This window comes from Glycine max, chromosome 6 (assembly GCF_000004515.6).
Source record: "Glycine max cultivar Williams 82 chromosome 6, Glycine_max_v4.0, whole genome shotgun sequence".
Classification (NCBI taxonomy): Eukaryota; Viridiplantae; Streptophyta; class Magnoliopsida; order Fabales; family Fabaceae; genus Glycine; species Glycine max.
In genome coordinates this window covers 10,125,351-10,134,877 of record NC_038242.2, presented here as the reverse complement: position 1 = coordinate 10,134,877, position 9,527 = coordinate 10,125,351, and the positions used below count along the sequence as shown (strand labels likewise).

At 32.2% G+C, this 9,527-nt stretch overlaps 2 protein-coding genes across 4 annotated transcripts; one reads left to right on the top strand and one right to left on the bottom strand.

The window, feature by feature from the left end:
- Positions 1 to 2,248: 2,248 nt before the first annotated feature.
- LOC100809895 (ubiquitin-conjugating enzyme E2 10) lies at positions 2,249 to 5,422 on the bottom strand. Of its 2 annotated transcripts, XM_006581558.3 has the most exons (5): positions 5,004 to 5,422; positions 4,831 to 4,909; positions 3,775 to 3,902; positions 3,287 to 3,391; positions 2,249 to 2,601 (listed from the first exon to the last, which is right to left on the bottom strand). In XM_006581558.3, the coding sequence occupies exons 2-5, from the start codon at positions 4,898 to 4,900 to the stop codon at positions 2,458 to 2,460; spliced, it is 447 nt and encodes a 148-aa protein (XP_006581621.1). In that variant the 5' UTR covers positions 4,901 to 4,909; positions 5,004 to 5,422; the 3' UTR covers positions 2,249 to 2,457. The 2 variants fall into 2 exon arrangements, with proteins under 2 accessions (XP_006581621.1, XP_040872364.1); XM_041016430.1 differs by having other exon boundaries at positions 3,775 to 4,909; positions 5,004 to 5,270.
- Positions 5,423 to 6,569: 1,147 nt separating this feature from the next.
- Positions 6,570 to 9,179, top strand: LOC100810423 (uncharacterized). 2 transcript variants are annotated; one of them, XM_006581557.3, is made up of 5 exons: positions 6,570 to 6,853; positions 7,056 to 7,356; positions 8,204 to 8,262; positions 8,431 to 8,507; positions 8,899 to 9,179. In XM_006581557.3, the coding sequence occupies exons 1-4, from the start codon at positions 6,706 to 6,708 to the stop codon at positions 8,460 to 8,462; spliced, it is 540 nt and encodes a 179-aa protein (XP_006581620.1). In that variant the 5' UTR covers positions 6,570 to 6,705; the 3' UTR covers positions 8,463 to 8,507; positions 8,899 to 9,179. The 2 variants fall into 2 exon arrangements, with proteins under 2 accessions (XP_006581620.1, XP_003526689.1); XM_003526641.4 differs by lacking the exon at positions 8,899 to 9,179 and having other exon boundaries at positions 6,587 to 6,853; positions 8,431 to 8,708.
- Positions 9,180 to 9,527: the final 348 nt, after the last annotated feature.

The following is a 9,527-nucleotide window of genomic DNA, read 5'->3' as shown; positions in this document are numbered from 1 at the left end:
ATTGTATATTAGATGGTATGTCCTTTATTAGGTTCTTAATTAGTCCTTTGGAAGTTGGGGCATCAACGGTTCCCTACTCACATAAAATAATGCTCATTGTCTCCCCAATCCTCCTTTCACCATGTAAATGACATGGCACGTTGCCTATTCTTAGTCAACAAATTTTGTTGAACAGAATTTATGGAGACAAGTTAAAACAAACAAAAGATAATCAAAGCATTTGAATAAATACCTGTATACATAGTATCTTTTTTTCAATATCTACTTTTTTATGAAAAAAAATATTTAAACAGTTTTTAGGTATTTTTCTAAAAATTATCTAATTGTCTTAAATTTTTTAGACATGTTTTTAGTTAACTAAGTTTATTTTGCTTTGGAGAGGAAGAGTTTTGTTGTATTGTACAGACAAGTAATATCAATATGGAGGAAAATGTATTTCCACACAAGATTTTAGTACAAATGCTATTGTAAATAATCAAATAAAATTGCTACACAAAGTTTTAACACAAAAATAAGTTTTAAAACATGTACTATGTACCACTTAATTGCTCAAAGAATTACATCTATGATATTTTACTTTAGCAACAGTGATATGAAAAACAAAATAAAAGAGGTATTTAATATTACACCAATGTTATTGCAGAACTTTATATATGTTGGCCGGTGGCTCAGTTTTCATCTACCTCCCCTGACATTGCCAGGCAATGCAGGTGAGGGAGTAATTGAACTGTTTGACAAATTTTTGGATTTTACATTGCCAAAAACTTCTCTCAGAATTCAAAATAACTTCACTATAGGACTAGGATCGAAAGTCGTTGTTGGTGTAACTAAACCCGTTTGGGATTGATTATTTTAAGGCAGTTGCTTCTTACACCTCCATGAATTGCTTCCTGCACTTATTTGAAGTCACTTGAATTACGTAAAAGGTTCAGTCCAGTTTAGCATGGGCCCTGACCCAAAAAAGCTCACTTGCTATTTACAACTTCGGTTTGCTAACTACACTCCATACCCCGTTTTACCTCTTGATTACCTTATAGCTTAACCGTGCCTTTTGTTTTTTATATTTTCGTTCATGTATGATTTCAATTTTCCTAATTTTAATTTTTTACATTTAACCTTTTTAGTATTTAAAATTTATGTTTATTTTCTCAAAATTTCATTTAATTATTAATAAAAATATGTTGTGTCATTAATTTATATACATTAATAAAAAGAAATGTATATCTAAAGTAACTCAATTTAGAAGATAAAGTAATTTTAACAGTCAATGAAAAATTAATAATTGATGTTATTTATATATACATAACAAATTATAAATATATTGAAATATCAACTATTAATTTTCTCTTCAACTATTGAAATTACTTGTTTTTTTTTAAGAGACAACCTTATAAATTTAAGCAACTGTTGTTATCATGTTAAAGATGCTTAAAGGTGGGTCTGCTTAAATTTGTCATTTTTTGGTACATATTATATTAGTCAATTAATTATTTTAATATTTATTTTACAATTTTTTTATTTTTCATAATTACATCCAGGAACAAAACAATGTTGAATTACCTTAATGTCTCCTTATAAATCTCACATCACCAAAGGCCTAAAACAATAGAGTTTGTTTCATATATTTTACCTGTAACTGTAAATTAAAAGCAATTATCGATCAATGTGGTTCACTATAATTATAATTAGAGCATAGAAATTAAACAAAACAAGAAACAAACAAATCAGGCATGAATTAATCCCAATGTTTCTAACTTAGTCTGCTACATAAAGGATGGCGCAGGGGCGAGTTGCGACGAAGTAACAAACAGCAAGAGCAGACTAGAACTAGCAGAGTTCCGGAGAAAAGGGGGAGGGAAGCTTATGACATAATATCATAAACATATTATAACAAGTGAATGAATAATGGGACGGAACTTGAAGGATACACTCCTTTTTTAATCGACTAATGTTAGTGAGGAATCTTTTTTTATCGACCAATGTTAGCTTTTGTTAGGGATAAAATTCAAAACCAGACCTCTACCTCAGTCCCTCATCCTTTCTCCTTTCTCCCTTTGCCCCCTATGTTAGTTGAAGAAAAATAATAGAAAAAATGCATTATTAAAAATTAGATATTTATTTGTAAAATCAGACGTACTTAAAGGTGCATTTTCCGAAAGTATAAAGTTGTTAATGAAAAACAATAATTCATTAAGGCTCAAGTTCATAAACGGGGAAAAAAATTAAACATGAAATAATGGCACTAATAGAACGGTTAAAAATTTGAGCATATTTGATTGGGGGCAACATTTCACTGTTCTAAATTAACATTTGCAGTACAAACAACAGGAGAAACGTTTTGCTCCATTAATCTTCAACTGGAGGGGCCTTATTAAAAACGACAAATATTCATACAAGGGCTGAGAGGCCTAAACACTGGGAGTAGAAAGGCTCTTCCTCACACATACCACAGGTCACTTAACCCATGGCATATTTCTGGGTCCAGCTTCTGGCAGTTGACTCGTACTTGTTTCTGTCTGTCTTGTACATGTGGGCTATTTCGGGGACCAAAGGATCATCAGGATTAGGGTCCGTCAACAGGGAACAAATCGAGAGCAACACCTAAACATGTAAAAGTCAAAGTAAACAATGCTTAGTTGCAATTTAACATTTTGTTCTGAAAAAGGAGTGTACTTAGACTGGTGATGGTTAAAACTCCAACTGCAAGAACTAAACAACTGCTTGAATGCTTGAAAGAATCCACTATCAAGCTACATATTGTGGTCCCCTTCCATGAGTTACTCAAAATTAACAATATATATATATATATATATATATATATATATATATATATATATATATATATTTTTATTTTTTTTTGAACTGCAAAATCAAAATTAACAATATAATTGCAAACTTCATGCAAAATCAGCCATTCAGAATTCATTTCGGAGAAATACAATGATTTTAAGTTTGTCTACTAACAATTAAAACGATTTTACACTGTCTTTCAATTCTGTGTTAATATATCATAAAAAAAAAAATTGACTACAATACTAACTATCTAAGAGGTCAAACATCTTTTATGAGGCAGAGACACATGATTACATAACTTCAAAAACTTATAGCCTTATACATTGTAAATCAAAATTGAATACAAGTATTAGAATCATGAGCCCAATAAAAATATTGTTGGCCATTAAAGCTGTGAAATTGTCACATCTAAGTTTAAGCGGTTTACATTGGAGGAATGATTAAAACATAGTTTCAGGAATAAGAGCTGATATGAGATAATCAAGAAACATACCTTTGAAATAGTTAGCGCAGGGCTCCACTGCTCCTTCAATATGTCAAGGCAAATGCTTCCATTGCTATTTATATTTGGGTGAAATACCTTTGTTCTGAATGCAACCTGAAAGGCATTTACAATCAATGAGTATACACAAGATCATCTGAAGGAGCTCCACAGTGTTCATCATGGCATACAATATAGATTTTTTTTATATACACAGAAGGCAGAATTCTCATTAAATCTTTCAACAATATAAATGCTGGAATTTGTACTGCCTTTGAAAATTGAGATTAAACATAAAAAATTAATTCTTGTTAGGAAATGAGTGTTTCAAAGAAGCAGCAGTCACTACTAAAAGGATCCCGTAGAACATAACACCTCCAAATAAGCCAAATAAGTGGGAAAAATGTATCATGACATTATTTTTTAAGAAATAATAACCGGTACAGAATTAAAGGAAATGTAGAAACATTACAGAAATAGACACCTCAATAAATACAAACCTTGGGTGGCTTGAAGGGATAATCTGGAGGGAAATGAATAGTGACTAGGAAAACACCTCCAGCATAAGGACTGTCTGGAGGACCCATAATTGTTGCTTGCCAGTGAAACATGTCTTCAGCAACAGGACCTGCAATGTTTTGGAAAAAAAAGAGACAAAATATGGGATAAGCACAAAGTCCTTCAACTTCTAAATGACAGCGCCACATAACTATACTGGACAAATTCCTTTGTCCTAATAAAAAAAATAAGCACAGAATAAAGCTACCGAGAACAGTTTTATCCAACTAGATTTATAACTTAAAGACTAGCAACACAACTAGGAAGCTACGAAATAATATACTTCTTCAAGATAAACCAATCCAAATACACATAAGAATTAAAACATTAATTGTCTCTCTAGCAAATAAAGATATAGGTCATACGAAAAACTTAAAAGAGATATTACGTAACTTAGCAGAGAAATAAGTTTCAATCACCCTCCAATCAGGTTACAGAATAGCATAAGCAGAGATCCAAAATGAGAAAGAAGAGTCATAATAGTGCAGAACATTAATGATCACACAGATTGTTGGATCACACTAAGACGGTAACAACTACATGTACAATTGCAACACTTATCAGTCCAAAACTGCAGTAATTCCAAATTCTTTATTGCAAATTTGATCATGAAGCGCACAAGCAAGGCAGCACATAACAGAGGCATGATCCAGGCAATAACATTATCATTTATCAAGCAACAAAAAATAAACCATATAAGCTTAAATAAAAAGGAAGAAAAGCACAGAAGTCCACAATAATTTGTTGAGAAATCCACATAGAACCACCCGATCATCATAAGTCCCTCATACAAGTACACAGATTTTAATTATTAACACAAAATCAGAACAATCGATTCACCTACAGCGTCACCAAGTCATGCTTAGATCATTGTTAACCTACACGGAACTATAGCATATGAAGGGCTAAAAAATTGTCCGAAAATTCCCAAAATATTACACACGATCATTCAGCGATAGAAATCAGGGATCGTATAAATCGTTGCATAAAAAAAATACCGGCGCTGCAAGAGGTAGGAGGATCCTTCTGGAGATCCTTGAGTTCCTTCAAGATCCGTTTCGATGCCATCGCGAAAACCTAACCAAAATCCAAAATCAGATCAGAACCTAAACACAACGCAACGAAACACAAAACAGTTGAATAGATCTCGGTTGATTGGTATGATTATTACCTTCTTCTTCTTCTTTTTTGTTTTGTATTATTGAGCGAGGGAGAAAGGTAAAAAAAAAAAAAAAAAAAGATTGGAAGAGTATGAGCGATTTGAGGGAAGGGAAAGAGCTTTTATAAATGTCTGGTGCTGCTGAGGAATCGATCCACTCTCCTTCCTTGCCTTGCTTCCTTCCCCTTTCCTTTTTACAATTCTAATTCCAATTCCTTCTTTCTCTTCTCCCTCGTCTAATTATTTATCTATCGTTCTATGGCTATTGCTATCATTATTGTTCCTCTTTTTTTTTCTTAATTTCTTAATTATTGTATTACTTTCCCAAAGAGAACGGTTGTGGGTCCTACTTTGGCGTTTTCTGTACGAAATCCATTCCTTTTTTCCTACCCGAGGTCAAAAAGTGGCACCCCAAAAGGAACGGTCTTTCCTTTTTTCCGCTTCTATTATTCCTTAATCAAAATATCAACTGCCTATGCCTAACCGTATTCTCTCGTCATAATGCTTTTTTAACAAATTCATAGTTTTATTAGTATCATTTAAAAATCTTTTTTTTTTATGTAAATATGCAATGAATTACTATCATTTTATAACATTTTATGGATTATATTTCTTAGTAACATGATGATGTCTTCTTCTTTAACTCATTTTAGAGATAACTAATTAAAATTATCATGTAGTATTCACTTATTTGGCACCTTATCTTTATCAATTTATGTTTTGGATCAACGATAAAAGATGCAATTTTATTTTTATCATATTCTTTTTTTATATTTTTAATAAATCAAAATTAGAGTAAGAAATCTACTTTACAATACTACGGACGGTACATAATTATTACTGTAAAACATTAAAAGTTTCTCGTGCGCGTGCATTAATGCATTATTGAATTTTATTGATAGATGCATATACCATACAAAGAGCTAAGGAATAAAATCATTAGGTAAAAAACAAAATACTACGCATTTAATATTATTTATAAATCTAAACATCATTTAATACTTTTTAACCCAAACTCATGAGTTCTAACTTATAAATAAAGCATGTGATTATTATAAAACTCTTAATATCATGTTTAATATTAAATTGATATTGTATTTAATTTATACGAATAAAAAATTAATACAATTTATACATGCATCGTTTTCTACTTTTTTTTTCTTTTCCATATAAATAAATATGAAGCATGTGTTCTTAATTTTCTACCTTATCCCTGTGTTGATTGTTATTCTAGCCTAGAAACTTTTATTTCAATTCAACTATTACAAATCAGTGGATTTTGATAGGAAGTAGAAATTGGTATTAGTATTTACAATTTTTACTTTGCTCAATGCTTTTACGGACAATTTTACTAATAAATGCATAATTTTATTAATAATGATTATTATGAAAAAATTTTAATTTTATTTTTTTAGCGGAAGGTGGCGGTCACAGATAGAAGACTTGGTAAATTTTTCTTACAAGGAGATGTGTGTTCTTACTTTTTTATTAAAAATTTATTTTAATTATTTTGTATAAAAGTATACAGGTAATTAAAAAAAAATCCACATAAGTGAGAGCACTAGAAGTAATGAGCTAGAGCCAGCTGGGTGGGGTCCACTTCACTAGACCAAGACCAACACACGGTTGAACGCGGGCGAGTTGGCTCATTGATCTCAACTCGTAACCACATCCCATCTTCTCAACCTTTCTTTTTTGGCAAACACGGTTGAGAATGTCGAGGCGGGTCCAAATCGACGATGCCAAAAACGACGACGTACCAGACGGTGATTCCTCTCCGGTTGAACCGGACAAGCTCCGTAAACGGGACCACATCAACGTCCCTTCTCACCCCTTCTTGATGAAGCTTTTGAACAAGCAAGGTTAATATATATGACTTTCTCTTAATTTTAATTTCGTGTCTTTCATCATTTAATTTAAGAATGTGGTTGCAATTCAATAATGCATTACAATTCTGAATGGTCTTTTTTCTTAAATGTATATATATTATTATAATTGATTAATGAAGAAAGCGAGCCCATAGAGCGGCGATTCGTGAAATTCTTAAATGTTTTTTGTTTTCAGGGGACCAGATTGTTCTATTTGCGGATAAAGTTTTGAAGTTCACGGGTTCAGGGAAGATGAAATGCCGCATTTTGTTGATTACGGATTTTGCGATTTACATTGTTGACCCTGAGACTGATTCGCTTAAGCGGAGGATAGCCCTCGCAGCGGTTGAGAAGATTTATCTCAGTGAACTAAGTGATAACTTTCTTGCAGTTATAATTCCGACAGAGTATGATTTACTTATAGCTAGCGCTAGGAAAAATGAAATCATCACTGCTTTTGTTGAAGCTTATGAACTCGACGTGGTTTCTTCCAATAGGTAATTGGAATTTACAACTATTGCTCTTACATTTCTTCACCCCTTATCATTATTTGTATGTGATTGCTTACATGATCTAGCCACAGGGCATGTTTAGGTCGTGCATTTCCACTTCCAAGTTTCAACACAAAAATGCTCAGACTGTGGAGCAAAAGTAAAATAAAATAGCGATGCCTTTCTGGTCTGGATTAAAGTAGTGTTTCCCTGAGGATTTCTACAAAATGTGTTTATAATTTTGTATATACATTGCTCACAAACAATTAAATTTTTTTGGCAATCCTTCATTTTGAAATTAAAGGGAAATGTTAACCTTTGTTGTGCTGGTATTTCGTCTTTGTCTATCTCCGGTATGTAGGATTATATCTGGTATGACTCTTGTAGCTGTATAAAATTATTGATTATGTATGAGAATTATGGTGCATTGCTAATGGGAATTCTAAGTAGTTTGTTATACCATTTAAAAGATATTCTTTGACTCCTATAAAATAAAGCATGCTCCTCATTAAACCATTTCTGAAGTTCTAATACTTGCAAGGTAGGTCCTGATGTGCATGAAAATGACACCTGGGTATACACACACTATATACCTGCATGGCAGATGTATGCAACACCACTGCATTCCCTAATCCCTTGACTCAAGGAATTATTATATAGTTAGAATTGTAATGACTTATGCCTTTTTGTAACATTTTCTGACCCCAAGTTTAAAATTGTTTATACAACTTTGATTAGTGTTTTCTGCGGTCTTCATAACAATTTTGCTGATTCGTATTGTTTTAACAGTTACCGTGAAACTTCCTCGACTTTAAATCTATCACTAAATACATGTTTTGCAATTCCTTTGTAGGTTTGAGTATAATGCAGCATCTGACTTGGTTAAGGAAATTGAATTTGAGGAAGTTGAAGGTATGTGGCTTAAATTTTTTTCCTTTAGTTTTTTTGAAGATGCAGTAGGTGCTTGGAAGGGGAATTATCATCTGTTGCCATTCCATGCTTTCTTATTTCTCTGCTTGGTACTACTTTTTGCTGTATATTTCTGAATCTTCTCTTATTTTCTATTTTAATTTATTTCAGGGGGTGTCAAAACAAGAATTTTGAGGAAGTGAACTTCTTTTACATTTTCGTGATAACATCTGTAAACTTGGTAGGAGGTACGTACAGGAAGTAATTGTTAAGCGATTGTGTAGGAAAGTTTCTTTTGGTATAGTGTTTCCTTTCCAAAGGTTAATTATGCTATTATTCTTTTATTAGAAATTTTAGAAGAACAGAAATATATACGTGATTTAAGTTGTCACTGAAACCAGATTCAGCTGGATGTATGAAATGGAATTAAATCAAACTTTTTTAGCTAACACGATATCATATGTAGTTTGTTTCCTGTCTTTAGTCTTTTACTCTTTAGGCGTTCGTTGCTAAACTTCACGACTTCCCCCAAAGTCCATTTACATTCAATACCTTCCCCATCTCCGTTTTGTGTGGACCTTGTTTTTATGATGGTATCACCAACCATGTTGATGTTTAATATACTTTAACTTGCTTCAGCACCCCAATATAAAGGCTGAGTCTCAATTTGCCTCATCTGATCTGAGTTGTTGCTAACTGGAATGATATCATTGAAGTTGTGAACGCAAATGGTGAAATTGCGTGTGCTAAGTCTTTACAGACGGAACAAAGCTATCAATTACATTGCAAATCGTTGAAAATGCTTTGCATTTCCTCCTTCAACAAATAGGTGGTTCTGTTGGTTTGGAATTTGTGATACATATGATGCTAGCACATATTTTATTATACTAATAAAAATTCCCTCTATTTCAGTTCTATAACGATAAACTTTTTGTGGCAGAGGCACATGAAAAAATTGGTAAAATTGTATGAAGGCTGAAAAAAGAAAACGTGCAGGTTTTAAGTATGCTAGTATATTTCTGATTTCTTCCTTTCAAATGTTTACACAAACTGCCCTGGTGAAATTACCATCGTATGCTTTATAGTGTGTTTGGATGGAGCAATTTAGTAAGGGAATTCATTTTTTCAAGGAATTTAAAAGGATTCATGATAAAATAGTTTGTTTGGATAAAGTATTTGAAAGGAGATTTAATAATTGATATTTTTATGAATAATTTTGATTGACTAAAACAGTGAGATTTCAAATTCTCTAAAAAAATATAGAATTT